The sequence below is a fragment of the Penicillium riverlandense genome, assembly GCF_028828495.1.
Source record: "Penicillium riverlandense strain IBT 135883 chromosome Unknown utg000001l_segment0_segment0, whole genome shotgun sequence".
NCBI classification, from domain to species: Eukaryota; Fungi; Ascomycota; class Eurotiomycetes; order Eurotiales; family Aspergillaceae; genus Penicillium; species Penicillium riverlandense.
Window position 1 is genome coordinate 4,884,351 of NW_026643194.1, and position 24,888 is coordinate 4,909,238.

The window sequence follows — 24,888 nt, forward strand, 5'->3', positions numbered from 1 at the left end:
ATGGACTTCGAAGCCAAGAAAGACGATGCTCAGCATATTGAGCTATCTTCAGCCTCGGGCCAACCAAACGAGGACCTGCCTATGGTAAACTGTTCATTTGTCCAAGATTTGAGCCCGCGACCTCGACTAATCATCATGATCAGAATTGGTCATGGCTTCGCAAACACATCATCTTAATGCAATGTGGATTGCACGCCCTCGGTCCGGGCTTTACCTGTGCCATCCTGATCCCAAGTACAGGCCAAATCGCCACCCAGTTCGGGGTCACTCCTCAAACGGCGACCTACCTAGTGGCAGTCCAAGTCCTCTTCTTAGGCTTGGGCCCGTTCCTGTGGATCCCGCTGATGAACTCGTACGGGCGCCGACCAGCGCTGATTGGGAGTATGCTATTGTCTAGCATTGCCGCATTAGGAGGCGGCTTCGCAAAGACATACGGCACTCTTATGACAGCACGCGTATTTCAAATCATCGGCATCTCATCCGGGTTGGTTGTCCCCGGCGTCATCGTCGTAGACCTGTTCCGGCCCGAAGAGCGAGGTAGCAAGAATGGCATCTGGACGCAAATGGTGGCAATTGGTCCCCCGCTGGGTGGACTTATCGGAGGGCCTGTGGCCGAATACGTAGGTTGGCAATGGGCTATGTGGATCGTCGCTATTGCCAACTTCGTCGAGGCCCTAGCCTATGTCCTTTCCTGTCCAGAGACATCATACGAGCACCGACGATACAATGGGATGGGTGCGTATCATCCTGCAGAGTACCTCATCACACCCAAACCTCTTCCTGAGCAACTCAAGCTCCGATCCTTCATCGAACCGGTCCTCTTCCTCCAATCCCCGCATGTGACACTCATCGCCTTCGCTTATGGCGTCACCTTCGCAATCACCTCCCCTGGCCTCTCAGCTATTGTCCCGCTCGCTTTGAAAGCAGTTTACAATTTTGACGCCGTCCAGCAAGGCCTCTTCTTCATCGGCCCGCTACTCGGCGTCGTGTTCGGTGAGCTTCTCGCTGGCACTGGCAGCGACTGGGCCATGAACCGCGAGCGTCGATTAGCTGTCAGCACCAACCGGCCCGCACGGCTGGAATCCCGCCTCTGGGTCGGGATTCCGGGGCATGTGCTGTCTGTGGTTGGCATTCTAATTTTCGGGATCACGTTGCAGAATCGCACGCACTGGATCGGACCTTGTCTTGGGTATGCTATCTCGAACTTTGGGTTGCAATTGGTCACCACTCCGCTTAAGACATATTGCGTTGATTGCTACACCGCGCACTCAGGGTCGGTGTTACAGTTCATGAATGTCGTGCGTCAGGTTATCTCGTTTACTGTGCCGTTTTGGAGTCCAAATCTCAATGAAAACCTAGGGTACGATCTGGGGTTTGGGATTGAGGCGATTATTCTTGTCATCTTCTATCTGGCTAGCTTGTTGATCTTCTGGAAGGGTGCTGTCTGGAGACAATCGGTGGAGATGGGGATGCTGGTGAGTGGTGACGGAGTAATCCAAGATTCCTAGGAAGATATAGTAGTAAACCATCATGACAGGAAGGAGAACTAAATGTCCGAACAAGATTTAGCCTAGGTCTATTGACGTTCGATCGCGAATACATTCAGAATCTAAGGACACTCGAGACAATTTTGTCGAATCCAGGTGGAGCCTTTGTCGGCCACCTATTAACCAAATGGTAATTACAGACTGTGTGAATACTCTAAAATTTCCTGATTCAATCACATGCGTATTGTTGGAATGTGAAATAGGCGTATTTACTAGTTGCCAGTTTCCATGATGGGAGATCAGGTGATCAGGATGCGGCAGATGGACCAACTAATAGAATACTAGTGGACATTTTACCCGACACCTGTATACGCATAGGCGTTCATGCCTGTGAGGAATCAGGTGTGGACAATCAGGAGAAGGGGGTTTTGGTTTGACTGTTTGAGAGCTTGTATGTTGGTTCTTGATCTAGTTAAGTGCGGAGAAATTGATCTACTATTGTCCTCTTTCCCCTTTGAAGGATCGACGTAGAGCTGTTAGTTGCTATAGTGGATGGATTAATCAAGTGAAGCGCCTGAAGGCCTGAAGGGAAAGGGCGCTAAACCCGAGGGGTCCCAAAAAAAGAAAAGGATACATGCAACAGTCAGGATTCGCTGGTGGTCACCCACCCAACTACTAACTGACCGGCGTGTGGCTTAAGTACGGCTGAGCGGACGGGAAGCCCTGTTCTCCACACCCTGTGGTCGCATGTACATGTTTTAGAGTTAATTATAACCATATGTTATCTTTAAAACTAGCCTACATACATTGGTGAGAAAGGTCCTCGTCATAGTATGTGGCTTAGCATTCGATCTTGTTTTATCATTTCTCCCGAAGCCTTGGCGAGAATGGGATAAGCTCTTTAACTGGACCACTTTTGGTCAATCATCATTAAGAGCGTTCATGTTTTCGCTGCAGTCAAGATATGTATAATTACAATCGAAATATTCTGTCTATCTAAGTGCTCTGCCAGACATCAGTCAAGAAATCCTGTTTCATATCTATAACAATATTTGATACATGCGTCAACTGTCTCGATAATAAATGTGCATAGAAAAAGAAGCAAAAAAGGAGACCGAAAAGAAACCATTTTCGTTTCCAAATTTCAGTCCTAGACGCGCATAGCGAACTGCTTCAGATACAAGTAGTGGGGCATGTTCTGGTCAACCGTCTTGCGAATCATAGCCGCCGCTTCTTCGCCATATTTTGCACGCCACTCGGCGTCAAAGTCCTCCTCTGATTTCGGAGCACGCTTCTGTAGTCCACTTATTAGCGTTTTCTGGCATTTTCCTGTCTCACAGGCGGTTTGTTACGACTTACGTGAGCCCTCGCTTGAAGTCCATCGGAATCGAGCGCATCATCGTGGAAGCCGCGCCATTTCTCAAATTTGTCTTTTGCCACAGCATGATCGATTTCCCTATCCCATTGCAGCATTCGAGGGTCATACTGCAGTCCGACACTCTCGCAAAATGCCTCGATCATGGCTGCTGGTGCATCGAGTAGATCATCTGCATCGACAACACATATTTCGTGGCCATTGCATTTCTTCAAGCCCGAATCAGCCTTGGTCTCTGGACTGCTTAATTCGGGTCGTGTGGCTACATGCGGTCCGACAAGGCCAGTCTCCTTCAGGTAATCAAAATGCCGGCGAAGCTCGTCATATCCGGCTTCGAGGGGATCATAATAGAAGTTTGTGATCTCACGCAGCGGCGGGATCGTGCACCGGTAGTAGGATGGCACGCTGTAGTGCGGATCGCGGATGAGAAACGTAAAATGAAACATTTCTTGTATCTCACGCGGCATCACGGTTGGGTTTTCTGGCTCAGCTAAGGTTGGATGTGGGCTCGACTTTTTCTGAATACAGCCGTTGGTTCTTGCAGCTTCGCTGGAAAGATGACCACCTGTGACTTTTTGAAAAGATGGTGCGATGCTGGTAGGCTCCCGGTCAAGCGCAAATAGATAATAGTCGATGTCCTTGATGAACACACGCTTTCCCTATCGATAGGGTAAGCATGGCCTCGATTACACAGATCACGTTCTACATGACGGGTGCGAAAATGTAGTTATAAGTCTATCATTGTAATATGCGATGGCCTTTTCATGGTTGTGCCGTGTGTGCTTGAAGGAAAATGGGGCAGACGGCGAATTGTAGCAGAGGGGCACCTAAGGCAGGGGGCTCGTAAGGGGAAAATGTCGAACCTGAGAAGCTTCTTGCTTAATACCTTCCAGCACCGAGCCATAGGTGGCCTTGCTGAATCCACTGTTCAGACGGGTTTGTTCATCATCCGCAAATCGGGTCGAGAGTCGCTCTGGGCCGTAGTAGAAAGCGTCACCAAATGGCTCATGAACACATTGAATAGTGTCATGTTGAGTCATAAATACGCGCTCGAATGCCGTGGAACATGCTCGGGGATGAGCAGCCACAAAAATTGGCTTGTCTGACATGTCCGTCAAGCTCGAGAACCCTGCAAGGTGTGTTTTCGCTAGTGTGCTGTTGCTGCAATGGCTACACAGGTTGACGGGATGGCGTGATAGGTGGATGAAGCGCGTTGTGAAAGAATAATAGCCGCTCGGACTGTGGAAAGAGGGGGGAGGGGCAACCGGGGAGGGCCTATGTCCGATGTATGATCGACGACCTCGGTTAAGCCCACCAAATGGAATGGTGGGGGTCCCTTAGAGCCCTGTTAATGTTCTTAGGTTACTAGCAAACCAAGGGGTAATAATGCATTATAGACTACGATGAATTATTTAAGAAGCAAGAGTACCAAATAGAGAAGTTGAAAAAGAAGTATGGACTAGCGCCCGGCGGGAGGCTCGCTGTGTCAGGTTAGTGACGGTCCAATTGATAATTGGATAATTAATACATACAGCTCCTGGCATCTAGGAGTAAGATAACTTAAATTCTGGCGCTCTCTGGGATATTTTAACAAAAATCTTCCAACAGAGTCCTATGGGGAGACCAACAACCAACTTGGAGCCAAAAAAAGCCACGGGTCGGATGCTCCGATAGAAGGTCCCCATGTTTCCGGGGGCCCCGATATTCGACATGCTTTACAGCTGTCTAGCTGCCGTATTAATTATCCTACGCCACACAGAGCTTCTATCTTGAGGTATCGTAAATCGAATATCACCTTAAGCATACCAGGCGCTTATACAACAATCATGGGGGACAACACCCGGAACAGCACCGCCACGGAGCAGTACATGAAGCCTGCAACACGGCTACGAAAGCTCCTCTCTCAACCAGGTGTCTGTATTCAGGCCCCGGGAGTGTACGATGGCATCTGCGCGCGCCTTGCCATTGAGCAAGGGTTTCAAGTCATGGTATGTCTCGATGATTGAGCTGTCGCCTCGTTACCGGAACGGACAAAACTATCGTGCGGGCTAATCGATCCGCAGTATCAAGGCGGCTCTATGACTACAGCGGCGCGTCTTGGAAGAGCAGACCTCGCATTCGCATCATTGAACGACTTTGCACAGAACGCACAGATGATCGCCAATATCGACCCTCGGATCCCGCTCATCGCCGACGCGGACGTCGGTTTCGGGTCGCCGCCGAATATCGCTCGCATGGTGCAGACGTATGACTCGTGCGGAGTTGCAGGGTTCCACATTGAGGATCAAGTGTCAAATAAGCGATGTGGTCACTTGAAGGGCAAGGAAGTCGTGGACATTGAGTAAGTGGCTTGGACTTTGTCGCGCGAGCCTTGGTACTAACGCACCCTTTTTGCGCTAAAAGAACCTGGAAGTCGAGAATCCGCGCGTGTGTTATTGGGCGGGATTCAATCTATGGCGGCAGTGACATCCTCATTATTGCGCGAACGGACTCGCTGGCGGTTGAAGGATACGATGCTGCCCTTGAAAGAGTATGTTTGATGCTGAACAGGCCCTGACAGTTTGCAGCATAACTGACAATCTATTGCAGCTTGTCACAGCACGAGATTGCGGCGCTGACATGGGCTTTTTGGAGGCCATTGAGACGGAAGAGCAGATCAAGAATGCTGTGAAGGTTCTCTCACCAATGCCGGTAAGTTCAATACCTATTCATTTTGTCTAAGGACTCTATGATGCTGACCTGGCCGAGCTCATGGTGAATTTGGTCTCCAACGGTAAGACCCCATGGTTCCCGCCCGAGCAACTGGGTGAGTGGGGAGTAAAGGTTAGTTTTGCAACAATCTACCGCGCATAAGTTTAGTCTAACACAGAAGTAGCTCGCCATATACCCCGGTGCTGCTGGGAAATCGGTTTTGCACACCATTCGGCGTGCGTACAAGTATCTCATGGAAACTGGCAAAGATGATGCAGCGGCACAAGGCTTGGATCCCAAGGGATTCTTCGATGTTATGGGATTGCAGAGAGAGATGGAAATTGATCGTCTTGCGGGAGGCGTATCATTCGCGAACGGGGCATAAAGCCACAAAACGTAACACGAATTCTGCATAGGTACAGTAGATAAATAATCCAACTATCATCTATTGGTGCTATTACTGGTTCCGGTCTTTATATTTGACGTGTCTTGTACTCCTCAAAATAAAATGACCTGACCCAGTAAGCTTTGCCTTGGCGCGTCCCGTGCGTAATAGTGTATATGAACGACTATCTGGTTTCGATTGTTACAAGTTCAAAAGGTGTTGCCGCAGACCGACCTGTTCTGATTAAACATTCCCCTAGGCACGCGAGGTTGATATTTGGGTTCAAATCTAGTAAAAAACAACAATCCTTAAAGGGTTGGCTCCCGGTAGAAGCAGAGGTTTAACCCCACGATGAATAATAAAAGCCAAGAACATGAGAAATAAAGGTAAAATTCGCCCTTGATCGATATACATGAACAACAGCGACATTGATCTTTTAGTTGGCCGCCACAATCTTGCTCATCTCCTCTTGTGTTACGCTTGGCTTGAACCCAGTTAGAGGCATATTCATGGCCTCGGCCTGACGCTTCTCATACTTCAGAAAGTCCTCAGTGATGGCACTACCTCGGACACCACCACGAACTGCGCCAGCCCGGACGTCACCCCAGTACTCGGCCCACTGTGGAGGCAGGGGTTGAGAGGTGGGAATGGAGAGCCACAGACGCATGAGGTGACGCTTCTCATCTGGAAACTCATAATCTTCAAAGGGCGTGCGCGAGTGCAGCGTCACAAAGCTGTTTAGCAGTTGCATATCCCCGACCTCCAGTTCCATGCTGTAGCAATACTCGTCCGTCGGCATGATAGTATCGAGAAGATCGAGGGCTTCCTCCTGCTGTGCAGTAAGCCGCGGCACCTCGGGGAAGTCGCGCTGCGCGGCAACAGTATTCTTACGGTTTGCACGGGCGCAAAAGTAAGAGCCACTCTTCCCGATGATGGGGCAACGGTAGTAGGGGGGCTGTGTAGGATCTTGGGCGTTCTGGAAGCTGTGGAACCAGTTGTTGGACTCGAGAACGGGGAGTAGGTCGGGGCGTAGCTCAGCGACGCGGTCGCGCAGCGCAATGCTGCTCATGACCTTAGAAGTTCCGCCTTCCTTGGCAGTGCGGCGGCACAAAAGGGCCACCACGTCGGCCGAGTCCTGGTGGAAGTCAAGACCGGCGTTGGTGTTGTATCCACGACCGCCCTTGACTTTGTAGCTGCCACCGGCATCCCGCACATCGTTGATCACCTCACTGGCGCGATTTTGAGTGCGACCAACGCCCATGTAAAGACCCATGCCCCAATAGGCAACACGCATGTCTGCTTCGGACCATTCGTTGGTAGGAAAACCCTTCACGAGGCACATGCCCCAGCGGTCTTGGGTGGTAGCGATTGCGCGCTGCAGGGCCTTTGCAGATGCATCTGGTAGCGGGTAATCGGCTTGCGTCATGTCGAGGAGAGCCTTAGGGTGTGTCTTTGCGTGGGCAAGCGCGGTACGGAAGCCCTCGACTTCCTCGGGGGTCAGGCGCAGAATCCATGAGTTGTCGCGCTTGACATCCTCCGTCTTCCACGCTTGGGGTCCAGTTCCGATTGACATGTTTGTTGAAAGTGAACGAATCAAAGATATGATAATGTGTTGAAAGCACGAAACTGCTCCAATGAGTGTACCAGGAAGACGAAGGCTGTAATATGGATCTGCTAGTTGCTCTGTTCTTTCCAGTGTCTTATTCCAACCACCGGTTGCGATCTGGGATATATTTATTAGTGACGCTTCGGCAAAACGTCCCGAACACCAGCTCTCATCAAGTGTCGGACTTCAGAGAATTCTGAGATTGTTTGCCAGGGTTCAGCTACTTCATCGGAGGTCCGGGTCTCCGCCCACATCGGAGGGTCCGCGCAGAGCAGCCCTCAAGGGCGGCTGCATGTCAAAGACGCCACCCCCATGGTTTCACCCGCGTGGTACATGATTGTGGGGAAATGCCGATCGCTTGTACATACCCGGCGTTCAGGGTCTCCAAGGACAAACGTGCAAGTATACCAGTAATCTCCGGCCGTGATAGTCCTTCTTAGTTATCATTCCGCATCCTATCTGTCTTCAGCGCGCTTAACTAAAAGGTTGAATGTCAGGCCGGACGAGCTAGTCAGCTCTACGGAACCGTCGGGTTTCCCAAGTTCTCAATCCATTCGAATGATATAGATAGAGAGTTAGCGGAATACGGAGTTAGTCCGAAGGGAATAAGATTATTCTCGTTATCTTGTCGTGTAGTGTTTTCGGTCATTCCGCATATCCTCGGAGCCTCCGCTAGGGCTTGGGGCAAGGAACAGGCCCCCACTTGGATACCAACTCCACCGTTATCGTGGAGTACCCCAGCCCCTTAATAGGGCATCCCGGTCGGCAATTATGCCTTCGCGTAACTCTACAATATTACTATTGAAGCGTTGTGACTGGCAGAAAATGACAGATTGGTAATTATTCCCAAAACCGGAGTTCAGATCATAGATGTTCTGTAGCTATCTCTTATCCACGAATAAGGTTTCACTACGGAATCCTCGGTACGAGCTAAAGTGTCTCTTTATCTGGGGTCCTCCCCGGGGAAATAAGATAGACTTTTTTCTAGCATAACTTGGAGTGGCCGCCGCGTCTGTCCACTCGTCGTGCTGTTTTTCGATTCATTTCGACACAATGACCTGGGCTATACGGACCAAGGAAGCCTTTTCTTCTCGGAAAGCTTTTTTGAAGGCCATCGAGGCCAGAGAAGTTGATGGGGAGGAGGCCGCCTACAATGAGGATTTGCTGCCAACAGAACCTGGTAGGTCCCTCTGTTTGAGAACCTCTCTCCCTAAACTAGGCGACAGGCATGCTGATAATACATGACAGAACGTCGGTCATGGGGATGGATTCACTTTTTCACATATTACCTGACAACGTCCTTCTCACCTACGAGCTACAACCTTGGAGCTTCTCTGGCCACCATTGGTCTGGTGAGTAATAAATAACTCCTCATAAGCAGAAGTTATGCAAGCATGCTAATGGAATTTTGTTTTTAGCAATGGTGGCACACCCTCATTGCTGCGACAATCGCCTCCATTTTCCTGTCCATCGTGGTTGCTCTGAACTCTCGAGGTGCGACACGATATCATGTCGGATACCCCGTCATGGGCCGCGCAGCTGGTGGCCCGCGGGGTGCTAAGTTCTTCATCTTCATCCGCGGTGCTGTGGCAACCATCTTTTTTTCGACCAACCTCTACTATGGCGGAATGCTGATGGCCGTCCTGCTGCGATGCATCTTTGGCTCAGCGTGGGACAATATTCCAAACCATCTTCCCGCCAATGCTGGTATCACCAGCGCGAATCTGTTGGCTTTCTTCATCTACTGGTTCTTCCAGATGGGTCTGATGTTTGTGCACCCTATTGTGCTGAGGCATATCTTCGTGGTCAAGGCATTTTACAGCACCGTCGCTCTGTTCGCCGTGCTTGGTTGGGCTATCCACCAGAATAACGGCTCGCTGGGTAACTTTCACTTTGACGGGCAAGTCATTCTTTCAGGCTCGAGCCTCGTTTGGCCCATGATTTCAGCCATTAACTCCGTCTGCGCTGCTCTTTGTCCTATTTTGATCAACCAGCCTGATATTGCGCGGTACGCGCAAAAGCCGTCTCAGGCCACCTGGTCGCAAACTCTCGGTATCTTCATCAGCAAGATTCTGATCATGTTCCTCAGCGCAGGAACTACTAGCGCTGCTCAGGGGTTTTTGGGTACTTCCTATTGGAACGTGTGGGATCTCTACGACGCGATACTGACTACCTACTGGGGTTCGGGTGCCCGTGCTGGTATTTTCTTTGCCTGCTTCGTAAGTCACCCTGCTACCCATCCTTTCTAATATCCAAGACGCTAACTCCATCCAGGGGATGATTCTTGCTATCATGGCTACCAACGCGGGTACTAACTCGCTCCCGGCGGGTGCCGATATGAGCGGTCTCCTGCCCCGGTATATCAACATTGTTCGTGGACAGATCATCTGTGGTCTTCTGGGTCCCTTGTTCTTCCCCTGGAAGATCATTGCCAACGCAACTAGCTTCCTAACTTTCCTGTCGTCTTACACCGTCTTTCTGATGCCTGTTTGTGGTATCATGGTGGTCGACTACTGGCTTATTCGGCGCGGTAATATTCATGTCCCCTCACTTTACAGCCGCGAGCCGGGTTCTCCCTACACATACTGGAAGGGCTGGAACCTCCGTGCCATTACTGCCTGGCTTGCAGGCACGGCGTTCGTCATTCACGGCGTTGCTGGTGCCTTGGAACCTGGCCTGACGAACCAGGCCAGCAAGAATATGTACAAGATTGGATTCTTCCTGAGTTTCCTCATGAGCTCGGCAGTCTACTATGCTGGTAACATGCTCTTCCCTACATATATCTACCCCGAGAGCAAGCAGGATACTCCTAAATCTTGGGAATATATGGCGGACTCCGAGGGCTTCTTTGAAGGAGAAAGCGTGCTCACTATCAGGCTGGGCAATGGTGCTGTGATGTCGGAGAAAGACGCTGTTTGAACTCCTCATAGATGGCATATAGCATTTAAATTCACATTTATTTATCGTGTAACTATGTCCAGGGCTTTTGAATAATGTGTTCATCTTCCCGAGGCAATTGCCACTGGTTCGGAACCGATTGCAGTACCGTAAGGGCCATTCTCGGTCGGAGGGTGCCGTAGATTAGCATTACATATTGCACCAATCTTGGCTCAATTCTTACGAGTCAGATAGTAATTATTATATTAGTGATCATTTCTAGAAGTGCTTTTGTTCTATCTGTGATAACGCCCAAGTGGAGTGGTGGGAAGTCCGGACCGCCCATTGGTTGATCGGTTGTTGCGCCTATGCATGCCTATCTTCCGGATCCTCCGCTTCCCCTCCACCCTCTCGACCATCAGCGCATTTTATCCACTAGGCATGAGCTTCTACGGTGTCGTTCCACCTGGCAATGGACCGGGCTCTCCATCGACTCCGGGCGGGCAGCTTTCCAGTCATAGCCGTAAACGTGGGATGGGGAGGACAGCCTGTTCGCGTTGCAAGACCAGGAAGCAGAGGGTATGTGCTAGAATTTCCTTTGATGACGATGCACAAACCCTTGATATTGATGGTTATTTCAATAGTGTGACGGTAGGCTGCCCGTATGTTCCAGCTGTACAAAATCAGGGGCATCATGCGACCTGCAAAATATTCGCGGCGAAGACCTGGTCGTGGCAAAGTGCGTTCATTCATAGGTTGCCTTGTTGGGAGAGAGACTAAAACTGATCTAGGTATGTTCAAAGCCTGGAAAACAAGGTCGCCGACCTAGAGATGCAACTCCAGCGGCACCAGCCCACGCGGGCTGAACAGCCGGATGCTAGGTTTCCTCCAGGCGGATTGCCGGGGCGTATCAGCATTGGCGATGTCCAAGTCAACTCTCTCTGTTTCGACCTACCCAATACATCTTCGTTCGCCAACTCCTCGCAGTTTGGGCTTCATCTTGCCCTCAATCTCAGTGATGTCGCGCAAGCTTCAACTGTGAGCAAGGCTGGAACGACCAGCCCCCAGTCAACCGGGGATTTCCATTCTCAGGATGACCGTTCGGATACCTCGCCCAGTTCGGGGAACTATCCATTCACCGCCGTTATGGACAATCATGCAGAGGGTGCTGGACCGCCTCCAGAGGAGCTGGGTACGAAGCTAATCGAGACCTACTCGGAGAGACTAGATTGGAGGTATCCTTTCTTGGATCTGGACCAGATTGTGGAACTTCACCAAGAGAGAGAAATTCTCTCGCGTGTGGAACCGCAGTCCCTAACAGCGAACCAGCGATTTGGATTATTTAAATTGTACCTCGTGTATGCTGTAGGGTCTGGGCTGCTGGCTTTGACAGAAAAACAGACGTCCTCACCAACACCGGAGGTCAGTCTCATAAAAATACCGTTTTCCGATCGTGAAGCAGTTTGCTAACTATCCAAACAGGCTTTTTATGCAACAGCCATACAGCATATTTCAGCAGCACGAGAACCTCAATCCCTCGAGAGCATCGAGGCCATGGTTCTTCTGGTGATTTTCCACCTTCGGTGCTCCCTTAGCCAAGAGCTATGGTACTTAATTGGGTTCGCCATGCGTACCTGCGTTCACCAGGGGATGTACCTTTCCCGGCGCGAGGTTGATCTACCCCCCACGACCATACAAAAGCGACGAAAGCTCTTTTGGACTGTTTACTCTCTCGAGCGCAACATTTCCATCGCACTCGGCTACCCCGTCAGTCTCCCTGATCGGTTGATTGACGTGGATATGCCCACTGTGATGCGAGACGATGACCACAAATTACGGCAGGCCATCCATATTTTCCAACTCAGAAGAATTGAGTCTCGCATTCATCATTCTATATACCGCAATGACCGCACCCTGCAAGTTTTACTACCTAAGACGAGAGGGCACTTCCAGAAATTACAAGAGTGGAAGGACAGTATAGTGGCGTCTGTGGATCTATACAGCAGCCGTCGCCTGGATTACTTCCTTCTTCATTATCACCGAGCCACGCGCCTCCTCATCCAGCCTTTCCTCTCTATTTTGCCGAGTTCTGATCCTTACTACAACGCCTGTCTAGAGTCGGCGGGTCAGATCTGTCAAATTCACAAAAGACTGCATCAGAACTCCGATTATGGACACAGCTTCATCGCCGTGCAAACGGTCTTTGTGTCTGGCATAGTGTTGCTCTACTGCCTGTGGACGCATGGGAGTGACGTGTGGAGTGTACGGTTAAGCAATAATATTCGAGCATGCTCGAGCGTGCTGTTCGTCATGGGAGAACGAACCCCATGGGTACGACGATACCGGGACGCATTTGAGGCGCTTGTGAGCGTTACCATGGAGAGACTGGAGACACAACAAACAGGCACTGGAGTAGGTGGTGCGGGCACCACAGAAGATATTCCTATGAACGATACTGCAGTCCCGGAGGTCCGGGATACTCAAATTCGCGGCAATTCGGTCATTTCGAACGGCGAGTTTATGAATGGATCCGGATCTGTCCCAGGAGAGCATATGCCGCCGCCGCTGCAGGTATTACAGGACCGATGGATGGAATTCGATACCATGGCAGTTGTCAATGAGCTTGCAACCTGGGCAGATCCCGACACGCCCTCAGCGCAAATACCTTGGACACTCGGCTATGGCGACTTTGGAGATTGCAGTTGGGAGGAATGGCAGTTGCCGTAGTTAATCAGGCCGTGTAACTGCATAATGCGATAGCAATAATACTCGAATATACGACCACGAAGGTTCTTCTTGGAAGCTACTTATTGGATCAACAGGTACTTGAAATCATCGCTTTAGATAGTCATCGAACACAAAGGTCCAGCCCTTATTCCTCGGCTTCATCCACCTCACGTGAACTAGATGTACAGATTCAGTGCCCTTATTCCTGTTTCCTGGCATCGTCAACCCACTTTCGGTCAGGCTGGTAAGGAAACTTAGACCGGAAGTGCTTGGCGATATCTCGCCTGTTCGTCACCCAAACATCAGGCTTGTCGGCGACGTACTTCATAAAGTTACGAAGCGCTTCACATCGGCCGGGCTTGCCGATGATACGTGTGTGAAGGGGAATGTTCATCATCTTGCCGCCTTCGCGATACAGCATGTCGAAGGTGTTCTTGAGATACTTCTCATAGCTCTCGCCTGAGCTGGAGCCAAATCCGGGCGCCATGTGGAATTTGCCGTCATTGCAGTCGTACTAGTCCGATGTGTCAGTACCGGAACGAATTGAATCTGATCGACGAAGATGGACTTACATTGTATGGGATCAAGAGCATACCCTCCCGCTCCTTCTCGGGCAGGTCGTTTTCCCATGGCAAGTCAAGCCAGTAAGGTACATCATCATTGTAGCACTCCGATGACCAGAGGAACTCTGCACCCAGCTCCTTCCAGACCTCAGGAAATAGATGGTGTGTCTGTGGGGTCCCACGGCCAAAGTAGGCGCCAGCGGGCATCTCACCAGTTACCTCCTTCAGCAGCAACAGACTCTCCTTAATGTACGCCTTATCCTCCTCCAGATTATAGTCCCAGAAATCCTTCCACCGCACACCGTGGGTAGCTATTTCGTGACCGTCACGCACCAAGGCTTTGGCAAATGTTGGATTCTTCTTCAGGGCCATCGCAACTGCGTAGGTCGTGAAGGTCCAGCCAAACTCCTTGAACAGGCGGATCAACCGCCACGAGGCAACTCGACTACCGTACTCAAAGTCGTGTTCAGCATTGAGATACCGGGCGTTGTCACGATGTCCACCCGACGAACCCTTCTCCCACAGGTACGGCTCCGACATATTGTCGCCGTCCAGAATACAGCGCTCACCACCCTCCCTGGCACGAGTTAGTCTCCATGGATCTGAAACGGGTTTGAGTCGCGCAAGCTCACTCATAATTCAGCACAAATGACACCGCAATACGGGCACCGTTGGGCCATTTGGCGTCAAACCCTTCCTCGCCGTAACCTTCAAAGTCGCGGGGGACTTGGTACTTTGGCTCGATGTGGACCATTTTGGGAGCGCGGAAATTGGGTTGGACTAAGGATGAATCGGTACCTACCCTCTGCAGTCTATTTGAGGTTTTGAATGGATAAATAATTTGTGGCCATTGGTTGTCGTTATCAACTCGGGAATACCTAACCGATATCTGGCGGGGTCGGTCCCTCCGTCGGAGTCTCCGGCGCGCATTGCGGAAATTGGCTCTCGCGGGGCATTCAAAGCGCGACACGGAATTGAGCCGAGCGGGGCGGGACTGACTCGCAGCGGTACATACGAAAATTGGTCACGTCAATCAACATGATTATTTTCGGGCAGCTGATTGTACCTTAGCGCGGTGGATTGCGGTGCCGAGGTTTTAGCTTCGGTCATGATAAGGGCTTGACACAGACAGGAAGGCATCCAGAGTGGGAGCACGACCTTCTCACTACGCTGTCAGCAGATTAAGAACGGCATTTTTTGACAGAGGCCACCATGGCTCCAACCCGGGAAGAGTTGCTCTCTCTAGCAAGAGGGCTGTCTTTCGAGATCCCGGAGCATGAGATCGAGGACTATGAGATGCTTCTTGCGCGCATGGAAAAGACATTAGAAACCGTGGCCGCGATGGACGGCAAGTGCTGCACATTTTGTTCGGAACCTCAATTCGCTAACTATCATGCAGACTACCAGCCCGAACCCGACCAGACTACCAGCCCTAGGCAAAACATCCATTTCCCACAAGCAGCGGACAATCCTCTTGGAGCATGGGCCTGGCGCTTCGAGCTATCGTCTAACTCGCCAAGCTCGGACATCTTGCAAGGCAAGACCTTCTGTCTGAAAGACAACATCTGCGTCGCAGGCGTGCCATGTCTACTCGGCACTGACACGTTCCGTGACTGGATCCCGCGCACCGATGCCACCGTGGCGACGCGCATCATCGAAGCTGGCGGCATCATCACCGGCAAGGCCGTATGCGAGAACCTATCGCGTGGGGCTGTCAGCTCGAGTGCAGCAACAGGCCCGGTGCACAACCCGTACGCGCGGGGGTATTCGGTTGGGGGCAGCAGCTCGGGCACGGCGGCGGTGGTTGCGAGCGGCGGTGCGGACATGGGCATCGGGTGCGATCAAGGAGGCAGTATTCGCATCCCGGCCGCCCTGGCGGGGCTGTATGGGCTCAAGCCAACCGCGGGGTTGGTGCCATATACGGGAATCGCGAGCAATGATGCGAGCTTGGACTATGTTGGGCCTATAACCACCACATGTCTCGACAATGCCTTGCTGCTAGAGGCGATTGCCGGCGCGGACGGTCTAGATGATCGCTCAGGGCCAGGGATCCCTTTCCCCAAGGATGTGCCACGTTACTCGCGCTTGATTAAGCAAAATGCAGCGGCCGGAATTGAAGGGCTGAAGATAGGTGTATTGAAAGAAGGCGTGCCGGCCGATATCGACCCGAACGTGGAGAAAAGGTTCAGAGATGCGGTCATAGTCTTCGAGAAGCTGGGAGCTAGCGTGCAGGAGGTCAGCGTCCCGCTTCACGCTCATGGCAGAGGGGTATACTCGGTACTCAGCAAAATGGGGAATCATATGGGAATGATGGGACGGGCAACGGGTCGGCGACAAGCGATGCTGACAGATCTATACGAGAAGAAGGGCCTTCCCTACACACCCGAAGTGGTGAGCAAGGTAAGTTCAGCACAGAAATATTTCATTGAAACCCGCTGAGTTTTCCCGACATAGATGAGCGTCATGAGCAAAGAAGGCCTCCTCAGTGGCGAGTTTGCCTGGCAACGCTATGCAACCGTATATCCGAAGGCTGCGAACATCATGCGTAAGCTGAAAGATCTATATGATGACGTTCTCTCCTCGGTGGACGTGATAGTGATGCCCACGACGCTGTCGCCCGCGAACCGCCTCCCAGTGGTAGACGCAAAGCCAGTGGTCCAAATGGAAGCGGCGAAAGGGAAGACGGAGAATACATGTTCTTTCAATGCTACAGGGCATCCAGCGCTGGCAATGCCAATTGGCTTTGTGCCTGCAAAGGAGGATGTGAACACCAAACTACCTGCTAGTATGCAGATTGTGGGCAGGTGGCACGATGAGTTGACAATTCTACGAGCTGCGTATGCGTGGGAGCAAAGTATCAACTGGAAAGAGTTTTGAAGATAGCGAGAACAGGATAAAGAAATTATGGTGAAAATTGATGCTATTTAAATTCAGTAAATTAGTATAGGTTCCATCATGCGACATAACTAGTCTCTCGATGACGGAAAATGACCTGGTTTGGACGTGACGTCTTTCAGACCTATAGTAGGAACCACCGAAATCGGCATTGAAACATTGACTAAATTGAGATATGCGCCGACGCTAATGCAGAAAAGGCACACGAGACTAGGCATATTCCTGATCCTTGACACGATCATGCTCTTCGCGAAGGACCTCCGGATCATTCATCTCAAACTGGAAATTCCAAAGCCTTGCCACGGAATCCGTTCTGCTCGTCTTGGAGCTAGTCCGCCCGACGTGCTGCACAATGCTTGGTGTCACAGCCCAGCGGATCTCATTATACTTGTCCGCAAATTCCTCCGTAAGACTATCCGCTTCTCCACGGCCTTTCTCGGTGTACCAACCCACAATATCGGGAACTCGTGCTCGGGGAAAGACAAACGCCTGCGAGCAGCAGGCGTAGCGTGGCATCTGGTGCACACCTTCTGGAATAGGGCGCGTCGTCACTTGTCCAGCGGCGAAGAAGAGCCCAATTAAAAGAGGTGTACAGATTCCACATGCGATAAGGATCATTTCCTTCGGGATGATAGTGCGCAAACGTGTATTGTATTGTCGCAAGCCGGTAAGTGAACATGCGACGAAGGCGACAGTCAGGACAGAGTAGGAGAGGAAGACGGGCCAGTCTTCGGCGTTCCAGCTAAGGAATTTTTCGGTATAGAAGAGACGAAGGTATAACCCTAAATTCGGCCGACCAGTCGGTCAGCGTGGTTCTCGATTCTCGGCTCCGAGTGTGATGAGAGGGCTTTTCTTACATTTTGAGGCCTCAATCTCCTGGGTCTGCTCCTCAGCCGACTCTATGGCAGCTCGAGTTCGGTGGTACCATCCGTCCTGCGCGACGATATCGTCTTCCATCATGACCACATAAGGAGCACCGACCGCCTCACACGCCTTCAACAAGAATCTATAGTCGAAAAGGGCCTTTTCTTTCGCATCCTTCTTTGCCTCTTCGGTCTCCAGGCTTCGAATATGGTCGATGTCAACCTCCATATCCACGCCCGTAGAATTGTAGAGCAGCACTCGATCCGACACTTTGTGCAGCCACGTCTCATTGTACGCCGGGTGCTCCGAGGGGTTTGTGTGCGCGATGAATGTAATCAGGTATATATCTGCGCGCTCAGCTTCGCTCAAACCCTCGAGGACCGTACCGACGGCGCTCCTGAAATAGCGCCGTCCAGAACGCGCGATGGTCGCGAAGCCGACACATAGCTGTGGGTTGCTTGATGCTTTCGATATCTCTATGTCTGGATTTTGGTCCACTGTGTCGATGAATGCGTCGGCTTCCTCGAGCCTCGTGGCGGAATAGGAGAGGTCGTAGGAAGAGGGTTGGAAGAAAATCGACCCCGGGTCGCGGGCTGACCGGGCTCGCACATATAGGGCAAGGAAAGTATAAAACAATAGAAAGCAGAGGAGAAAACGAAGGGTAGGAGAGTTATACTTGGTCGTTTGTCTTAAGCCGTGTGGAATGCTCCTTTCCAGCCTCATTATGAGCAACAACAATAGTGAGAAAAAGCTCCTGTCACCCCTTAAAATCCACGGCTGAGTGCTTAGCCTCGACAAAGCTACATAATTCTGTATTTAATATACGGACCATTTTCTCAGCGGGCAGATTCAGCCGCGACCCACCGTCTGTTACAATGTAGTGGTTTAGCCAATGGCTACTCGTTCTATACGGCTCTTGAAAAACTATCCAATCCGGGTCCAGACAGACCATGAGAGCTCGTGGCAGTGAACGGTAATAATACGTTGCCAATGTCTCAATTCTCAACCGCGGTTTACATACACAGTCGGGACTAATTATTGCGTGGCAAGTGTCCCGCAACTCCTTGGCCTTCCAATCAAGCGGAAGAGGCTTTTCTCTTGGCTCTGACCAGCGTTGGAATTTTTTTGGATTCCTTTTTAATGAGAAGTGCTCATTTATTAATCCTATAGAAGCCCTTTCCAGTTTTCCAACACCAAAATCTTACCCAGCCGCAGATATTATAAGGTGAAAATTTGAAAGCCACATACATATTACCCGCCCCCTCTCTCCGTTGGTGAGGGCCCGACTAATTAGGGGGCGGGTACATATTATTTCGGCATCCTAGATCTGATGTCTCAATTTCACTGCTCTATTAAAGTTCGACACAGTAAGCACTAACAGAATTTGATCTAGTGCACCAAAAATTTCTCCACACGTAAAGAGAAATAAGGGCTATCCTTGCCATTTGTGGCTAGTTTTTTTTCGACTTGGACGGCCAAGGTCTATATATTCCGCAAGAGGCATAAGGCCACCGGGGTGCTCTACCAAATTACCCCTAAATGTCTAAATTTGTGACAATTGTGCCCTTAATTATGCAGCCATACAAACCGGAGGGCTAGATCATTAACAGAGAAGGAACATAGATAGTGCGGACTCAAAAGTCTGCTTTCGGGGGTTCAGAGTTAGCTTTCCATGTAGGTGTCAAAATCTGTATGTAGCAACCAGGCTTAACAATCTACTTGGCTGTATGAAGACGCAGTACTTGTTAGAGAGAAGAAAAAGGACCAATAATGAAGCAATGCAAATCTCAAGAACCCCGCTTGTGATTCATCCTCTAATACTCAAATCTATATTAGTGCAACTCAGTTGACTCACTATGGAACCAAAAGCGAAAAGAAGGTAAAACAAGATATTACAAAGTAATATGCCAAAGAAGATGAGATAATTGTCTCCGGCCAATGGAAGAAACACAAGAAACGCCGGGTTTCATGATACCAAATCGCCAAGCAAGCATGATGTAATGTAGCAAGAGGTCGAAGGCTAAGGTAAACTATACAGTCGGAAATGGAGGACATCTGCACATGCAGGTAGATATCCAATCCGGGTTGATGATATCGATGTCGTGACAGTCATGAAGGAGGAAGGTGGTGGGATGGACGGTTTACGTCCCGTCATACGGTTGTATGCGCTCGAGCTGAGCACTGCGGCGCTCTTCCTTGACCTTCCGCTTCTCCATCTTCTTCATGGCTTCCTCGGTCAGTTGCTGGCGGAAGAGGCGCTCGACGACATCCTTTTTCCGAGACCGTCGGTCACCGAGCATGATTAGCACGCCGCCTGTGATGTTGCAGGTGATGGAGCAGCAGAGAATAACAGTGGTCAGGGCGAAGGGTCGATATCTGGGCGGTTCCATGCTCCAGGTGCACACGCCGAGCGCAATCTGCAGGATCGAATGGAAGTCAAGGATGACGACAATAGCGACGAGCATCCGCAGTGGGAATGCGTGGTGAGTCACTGTCTCGTGGGGCTTGTAGAAGGTGTGCGATTTGGAGAACTTGTTTTGGTGGTGGATCAGTCGCAGCTGTTGGCGCTGGTCGAGCACCGAGAACTCATATTCGTCTTCCTTGGGGGTGTCGCCGAATTCGATATCGATATCCATCTCCCGCTGCGCTGGGAGGTCGTTTTTGTTCTTCAGGTCGGGGAGGCTTCGCTTGCGACGGATTTTCCATGTCAGGTGCGTGTAATGGGCGATGAAAATCATATGGTATGTATCCACGGCTCGGAAAGGAGCTAGTCCGTCACCCATGATGGCAAACAAGCCGACCAAGATGTTATCGATAATGTTGATAACATAGTCCTCTTTGCCGCCAACGTTGATCCAGCCTGTATGAAATTAGTGGTCCATCTATACGTCATAGGTAGAGATGAGGAGTCGGTACCGATCAAGAAAAGTACCCACGCAAGACCGAAGAGGGTAATGAGGGTCGCGTAGAGAGTCACAAGAAATCCCAGTGCTGTTGGAAGACAGTCAGCTTGTCTTCCTTAAGACACCGCGAAAAAGACTTACGTTTGCGCACATATTGACTGAACCCCTTCATGGCTCGTCTGAATTTGGATCGGCGAGAGTGAAGCATGTGCCGGACGTGATCGTTCAGTTCGGCGAAATCTTCCTTCGTCCACCCCTCCAGATCGTGTCCCTCAGGGAGCACAGCAAACCGGGGACCCGACACGACGGAGGACATACTCGTGAATGGACGCAACTGCTCAATGCGCGGCCGTTCTTTCTTGGCATCTTCCGAGAGCTCAGCTTCATCAGTGGTAGTCCCCTGCTCTTCATCGGAGGAGGGCGGAGGTCGCGAAATAGTATAGGTGGGCATGCGGTTGACAAAACTACCCAAGTTCGGCACGAATAGCGAATTCTGAACATTGGTGAGGGTGGACAGAGCCGACACCTCCGGGTCTATCATGCGTTAGTCTATAACCCCTTAGCATGTATAGGAATCGAACTTACCAATCACGTCCAGTACATCAACAACATGAGGTCCATATTCGCCCGTACGTCGAGAAGCCTCTCGGGATAGTGTTGGCATCGCCCCTGTCACAGTTGACGCGCGGTTCCGTGAGAACCGATTCAAAGCCGCTTGACTGGTGCGGCGCAGAATACCTCGATGGTTCTCTGGCCGTGGGACAACGGCCGGAGGCAGTTGCAGAGTAGCATTTTCCTGCTCCTCGAGGGGTAATCCTGGAGGAGTATTTGCAACCGGACTCTGGAGCGACGATTCTTCGGTCAGGGGCATCATCCGCATAGGGGTCGTCACCCGCGTGAGAACATCCGGGGGAGGCGACGACCATCGTCCCGGCCGTGGCTCCGAGTTGCTGCGCCGACGGCCCTGCCATCCATCATCAGCGTCCTCTGTGGGCACATTGGACTGGTCAGATGGTTGCCGGCTGACTACCGCCACTGGCGCTTGCTCGGGTTGGGCCTGAGATTGGGTGTTGACGGTATCCAAGGACGAATAGGACGATAGGCGGGAGAGGCGAATACTCGGGCGACGCGTTCGGTTTGAAGGGGCTCGCGGGCGTAGAGTGCCGAGCGGTGGACGTGATGCAGAGGATTCAGGAGGCGCCGGTGCTGCTCCGGGTTGGCCCTCCTGGGAAGCCGAGTCATCGACAGTCTCAATGCGATCCATGTTGGGCTTCGGCGGAGGACCCCGGGGAAGGGAAAGATTTGAGAAAGGGCGGAAGATGTGCGCAGTCGGGGCTAGGAGGGAGAACACTGGCAACACAAAAAAAGGCACGCGCACAGGTGACTTCCTTCAGTCCATTGATGATTCGGGCCGGAAGGAAAAACCCTGTGAAGGAGAGAAGTTGAAGTGAAGCCAAACAAATCGGGGATGACGGCTCGGCAAGCCTGACTCAGCAAATCTTGTTTTCGCGCGAGTGACGGAGTGACGGGGGCCAAGACTTCGTTCACTAGTGTGGATTTAGGCTGTCGATCCCGAATTGCATAGTACGGATGTCGTGGGTGTGCATGCAGTGGGGGGTGGATTATTAGATGGCGTGTGGCAAAATATAATAGGAGGAGGGACAGAATTCATCTATCTGGTGGCAAATATTGAAGACGAGCCTGATTACAAAGAGGAACTATACACTCACGAGAATGTATAGATCAAACGGTGCTGTTGGCTCTTTCATCAGGACCACTATAATAACTATGATGCCCAGAGCCTACAGACGCTTTCTCTCGTCCATCTCTCTCAAACTAGTCAATCCAGATGCAGACCACCACGGATGATTCCGTCATTGGTGGCACAGTGATCGACAACCCACCTGCGCCCAAGACACCGGGCTCACCGACCAGGCGCAAACGCTCTATATCGGTGGAATTCGTGTCGGACAGACCTAGTAAACAGAGGGCAGTGTTGCAAGAGGTTCCCTCAATGCCAGATGCCATCGAAAAGCCATCGACTGACTTCCAACCATGCCCCTTCACGAACGAGTTTTTCGGAGATGTCGCGCACACGATTGCCAACACCTTTCCCTTTGAGAGCTTTGCTCGCGCGCAGAATTGCAGTCTCCAAGATGTCGCCCATGCGATTAGCGCAGTGGTTCTAGCGCCGCTCCGATGGCCACATCTCCTGCTGGAAGGGAGCCTGTTAGTGTCGGAGTACGGCCAGATTTTGATTGCTGAGTGGAGGGCACGCCAGGAAGGAAATCGGGCGAGTTGCTCCAGATCAATGCTTGGTGCAAGCGCTGACACAACAGGCAGTCTTGCGTTACCGTGGACACGCCCGGCAGAACCCAGGCCTCAGATGGCACCCGAGAATGGGCGAACGAGCCGAACCTCAAGCCGTTGGGAAGTGGCACGCCCAGATCACCCGTCATCCGAACCGAAGTCAAGATTGATATCTGGGGGGATTACATTCCGGTGGAGAAGTGCAGTGATGACAGTAGATAGTGAGTCGTCCACGACTTCTACCAGCCACCGGCAATACACACACCGCCTTTCTCCTTTCCCTCTCATCCCCCCGTCGACCATCTCTCCTTCCCTTCTTCTTCTTCTTCTCCCAAAGGTCAACTCTGCTTGCAACTTCAATCCCATCCCAACTTCCCCTTTTCAACCGGTATCTAGGGCACCAAGCTACCCTGCTCCTTCCCCTCCATCCCTCCCCTCGTCAAGTTCTTTCCATCCTGCCACCCAGCGAAGGCAAAAATCAACAAACAAACACAAATCCATCATCAATCCCTTTTGTGTCACCGCCCATTCAAGATGTCTGCTGCCGTCGATACTATCACTGATGGTGTGGCTGCCACCAACATCAACGACGCCCCCGCCGCGAACGGCGCGGCTGCGGCGGCGGCTGATGCTGCGGCTGCCAGCGCGGATGAGGGCCGTCGTCTGTACATCGGAAACCTCGCCTACGCGACCACCGAGGAGGAGCTTAAGGAGTTCTTCAAGGACTATACCATGTAAGCTTCACCACCGCACATGGACCCTCCACTCGGTACTTGAGCTTGAAGACCAAAATGCTGACTCACTTTGGTTCCAGCGAGACCACCTCGATCCCGGTGAACCCCCGCACCAACCGCCCCGTTGGCTACGCATTTGTGGACCTCGCCACTGCGGCGGAGGCTACTGCTGCCATCGAAGGACTCTCCGGTAAGGAGATCCTCCAGCGCAAGGTGTCGGTTCAGCTGGCCCGCAAACCCGAGCCGGCCGAGGCCAAGGAGGGGGCTACCAGCGGCGGTGAGGGCGCCAGCGGTAATGAGGGTCGCAAGCGCACCGGTGGACGTGGCCGCGGTCGTGGCCGTGCTCGTGGCCGTGGCGGCCGTGGCGCTCGTGGTCAAGCTGTATGTTTCTTCCCCCTCATACACCTGGCATGACACTAACATCGACGCAGGATCAGGAAGGCCAGGAAGGCACTGACGGTGCTGCCGACGTCCCTGCTGAGACCGCCGAGGGCGAAGCTGCTGGCACGGAGGGAGCCAAGAAGGAGGGCAAGCCCCGCGTGGCGCGTCCCCAGAAGCAGCGTGGTCCTCCTGAGGATGGTATCCCGTCCAAGACCAAGGTCATGGTTGCTAACCTACCCTACGACCTGACTGAGGACAAGGTGCGTAATCTGTTCCACGGTGAAAGATGTATTTACTGACCCCCGCCCAGCTCAAGGAGATCTTCGCCGAGTACTCGCCCGTGTCGGCCAAGGTTGCCCTGCGCCCCATCCCGCGCTTCATGATCAAGAAGCTGCAGGCACGCAACGAGCGCCGTAAGACTCGTGGCTTCGGTTTTGTCAACCTTTCCTCCGAGGCGCTGCAGGAGAAGTGCGTGGCCGAGATGAACGGCAAGGATATCGACGGTCGTGTGATTGCCGTCAAGGTGGCCATTGACAGCCCCGGCAAGGAGGACGATGTCAACGAGGCGGCTGACAAGTACGAGGAAGCCAACGCGCCGGCTGACGAGAAAACTACTCCCGCCGCCGCTCCCGCTGAGGCTTAAATTCCTTTCAACCAACACACTCATTTGCTGATTGCTATGGGGATGGATACGGAAGAACCGTATTGATACGCCAAGATCCGCTGTGAATATTCTAGCTATTCGACAGATGTGGTCCGAGAGCAAATTCGCTGGGCACTGGAGACTGTGATGAAGGATGATGACTCTTTTAACGGATGCCATGGCCTGAGCCCTTTAGAGGCCAGGCCTTTCATCCCTAACGACTTTTTTTTAACTTCTGTACTGTATCTTAGCCCCAATTTAACACCACGGATTGATGATATTTTCGTGTGTTGTTGTAAATAGTCAAGGCGGGATGACGCTACTGGCCCTTGCGGATCACCGCCGAAGCGGAACTTGCCCTTGCCCAGAACAACAATTCTCCCTCTCCACTACTCACTGTCCTCCATTCACCACTCCCTCCCCATCTCCAGTCGGAAAATCTATCTA

General features: G+C 51.8%; 12 protein-coding genes across 12 annotated transcripts; 7 read left to right on the forward strand and 5 right to left on the reverse strand.

Moving 5' to 3' along the window:
• On the forward strand, nt 1-1,508 carry N7474_001971 (uncharacterized protein; the record flags this gene model as incomplete). The annotated part of the gene is made up of 2 exons (XM_057193386.1): nt 1-84; nt 144-1,508. The coding sequence occupies 2 exons, from the start codon at nt 1-3 to the stop codon at nt 1,506-1,508; spliced, it is 1,449 nt and encodes a 482-aa protein (XP_057058339.1).
• Nucleotides 1,509-2,637: 1,129 nt separating this feature from the next.
• On the reverse strand, nt 2,638-3,971 carry N7474_001972 (uncharacterized protein; the record flags this gene model as incomplete). The annotated part of the gene is made up of 3 exons (XM_057193387.1): nt 2,638-2,781; nt 2,847-3,521; nt 3,726-3,971. 3 exons carry the CDS (start codon nt 3,969-3,971, stop codon nt 2,638-2,640), a joined length of 1,065 nt encoding a protein of 354 aa, XP_057058340.1.
• A 651-nt stretch (nt 3,972-4,622) lies between these two features.
• On the forward strand, nt 4,623-5,938 carry N7474_001973 (isocitrate lyase/PEP mutase family protein; the record flags this gene model as incomplete). The annotated part of the gene is made up of 6 exons (XM_057193388.1): nt 4,623-4,850; nt 4,926-5,203; nt 5,266-5,392; nt 5,452-5,553; nt 5,611-5,685; nt 5,738-5,938. Coding segments are annotated over 6 exons (1,011 nt in total), but the record flags the coding sequence as incomplete, so codon positions are not given.
• A 436-nt stretch (nt 5,939-6,374) lies between these two features.
• N7474_001974 (TauD/TfdA family dioxygenase) lies at nt 6,375-7,511 on the reverse strand (the record flags this gene model as incomplete). Its single annotated transcript, XM_057193389.1, has 1 exon — nt 6,375-7,511. One exon carries the CDS (start codon nt 7,509-7,511, stop codon nt 6,375-6,377), a length of 1,137 nt encoding a protein of 378 aa, XP_057058342.1.
• A 1,274-nt stretch (nt 7,512-8,785) lies between these two features.
• On the forward strand, nt 8,786-10,463 carry N7474_001975 (nucleobase cation symporter-1 family protein; the record flags this gene model as incomplete). The annotated part of the gene is made up of 3 exons (XM_057193390.1): nt 8,786-8,896; nt 8,963-9,763; nt 9,819-10,463. The coding sequence occupies 3 exons, from the start codon at nt 8,786-8,788 to the stop codon at nt 10,461-10,463; spliced, it is 1,557 nt and encodes a 518-aa protein (XP_057058343.1).
• A 430-nt stretch (nt 10,464-10,893) lies between these two features.
• On the forward strand, nt 10,894-13,148 carry N7474_001976 (fungal specific transcription factor domain-containing protein; the record flags this gene model as incomplete). The annotated part of the gene is made up of 4 exons (XM_057193391.1): nt 10,894-11,000; nt 11,095-11,160; nt 11,213-11,843; nt 11,904-13,148. 4 exons carry the CDS (start codon nt 10,894-10,896, stop codon nt 13,146-13,148), a joined length of 2,049 nt encoding a protein of 682 aa, XP_057058344.1.
• Nucleotides 13,149-13,347: 199 nt separating this feature from the next.
• On the reverse strand, nt 13,348-14,465 carry N7474_001977 (uncharacterized protein; the record flags this gene model as incomplete). The annotated part of the gene is made up of 3 exons (XM_057193392.1): nt 13,348-13,662; nt 13,721-14,288; nt 14,344-14,465. The coding sequence occupies 3 exons, from the start codon at nt 14,463-14,465 to the stop codon at nt 13,348-13,350; spliced, it is 1,005 nt and encodes a 334-aa protein (XP_057058345.1).
• A 458-nt stretch (nt 14,466-14,923) lies between these two features.
• Nucleotides 14,924-16,588, forward strand: N7474_001978 (Amidase; the record flags this gene model as incomplete). The annotated part of the gene is made up of 2 exons (XM_057193393.1): nt 14,924-16,111; nt 16,166-16,588. 2 exons carry the CDS (start codon nt 14,924-14,926, stop codon nt 16,586-16,588), a joined length of 1,611 nt encoding a protein of 536 aa, XP_057058346.1.
• Nucleotides 16,589-16,816: 228 nt separating this feature from the next.
• On the reverse strand, nt 16,817-18,193 carry N7474_001979 (uncharacterized protein; the record flags this gene model as incomplete). The annotated part of the gene is made up of 2 exons (XM_057193394.1): nt 16,817-17,388; nt 17,464-18,193. The coding sequence occupies 2 exons, from the start codon at nt 18,191-18,193 to the stop codon at nt 16,817-16,819; spliced, it is 1,302 nt and encodes a 433-aa protein (XP_057058347.1).
• Nucleotides 18,194-19,611: 1,418 nt separating this feature from the next.
• N7474_001980 (DUF2985 domain-containing protein) lies at nt 19,612-21,637 on the reverse strand (the record flags this gene model as incomplete). Its single annotated transcript, XM_057193395.1, has 4 exons — nt 19,612-20,330; nt 20,387-20,461; nt 20,515-20,907; nt 20,959-21,637. 4 exons carry the CDS (start codon nt 21,635-21,637, stop codon nt 19,612-19,614), a joined length of 1,866 nt encoding a protein of 621 aa, XP_057058348.1.
• Nucleotides 21,638-22,222: 585 nt separating this feature from the next.
• On the forward strand, nt 22,223-22,905 carry N7474_001981 (uncharacterized protein; the record flags this gene model as incomplete). Its single annotated transcript, XM_057193396.1, has 2 exons — nt 22,223-22,602; nt 22,713-22,905. The coding sequence occupies 2 exons, from the start codon at nt 22,223-22,225 to the stop codon at nt 22,903-22,905; spliced, it is 573 nt and encodes a 190-aa protein (XP_057058349.1).
• Nucleotides 22,906-23,217: 312 nt separating this feature from the next.
• Nucleotides 23,218-24,441, forward strand: N7474_001982 (RNA recognition motif domain-containing protein; the record flags this gene model as incomplete). Its single annotated transcript, XM_057193397.1, has 4 exons — nt 23,218-23,417; nt 23,498-23,798; nt 23,849-24,058; nt 24,109-24,441. 4 exons carry the CDS (start codon nt 23,218-23,220, stop codon nt 24,439-24,441), a joined length of 1,044 nt encoding a protein of 347 aa, XP_057058350.1.
• Nucleotides 24,442-24,888: the final 447 nt, after the last annotated feature.